Source organism: Mesitornis unicolor, unplaced genomic scaffold (assembly GCF_000695765.1).
Source record: "Mesitornis unicolor isolate BGI_N332 unplaced genomic scaffold, ASM69576v1 scaffold36489, whole genome shotgun sequence".
Lineage (NCBI taxonomy): Eukaryota > Metazoa > Chordata > Aves > Mesitornithiformes > Mesitornithidae > Mesitornis > Mesitornis unicolor.
In genome coordinates, this window is record NW_010209938.1 from 6,761 (window position 1) to 7,334 (window position 574).

Consider the following 574-nt stretch of genomic DNA (forward strand, 5'->3'; position numbering starts at 1 on the left):
CCCCCCCATGCGGGGCCAGGGGCCCCGTGGCTCGCTGCCAGCAGCACTCAGGCTGCATGAAGTGAGTTTCCCAGTCTCAGCTGCCCCCCCAGAGTGGGCAGGGCTTGCCGGGGAGGGCACATGAGGAGCAGGGAGGGCCCCACCTTCCCATCCCAGGAATTTGCCCTGTGCTGCAATTCAGCTGGGAAGGTGGACTGAGACATGGCCGGGGGAAACTGAAGCATGGCGTGGTGTGGGGCCAGGGTCCTTCACAGGGGTTGGGGTGTCATGGGGGACATGCATGGAGGGGCCATGTTGGGGGGTTACATGGCATATCTGACATCTACTCCCTGCCAGGAACTGCCTTGGGAGCCGGGATCCCTACTGCGGGTGGACCCCCGAGGGCTCTTGTGTCTTCCTGGAGCCCAGCCCCAGGTAACGCTGGCAGGCCGGGGGTGGGGCGACACTGAGGGACACGGTGGGGGGCGTCACAGTGGGATCTCAGAGGCTCCCCAACCTCCAAGCCTCCTACAGCTGAGACCCAGCAAACTCATTGCTTGCTGGAGCACACTGGGAGCCAGGCCAATGGGGACCA

The 574-nt window shown here is 64.8% G+C and overlaps 1 protein-coding gene across 1 annotated transcript in view; it reads left to right on the top strand.

Annotated features, from left to right (window-relative positions):
• The window catches only part of SEMA6B (sema domain, transmembrane domain (TM), and cytoplasmic domain, (semaphorin) 6B), a gene marked incomplete at its 5' end in the record, with an annotated part of 5,253 nt that extends 4,835 nt beyond the window's left edge, over window positions 1–418 (top strand). The window contains 2 exon segments of the mRNA XM_010193028.1: window positions 8–61; window positions 337–418. Of these exon segments, the coding sequence (XP_010191330.1) occupies window positions 8–61; window positions 337–418 (136 nt within the window).
• Between the last annotated feature and the right edge of the window lie 156 nt (window positions 419–574).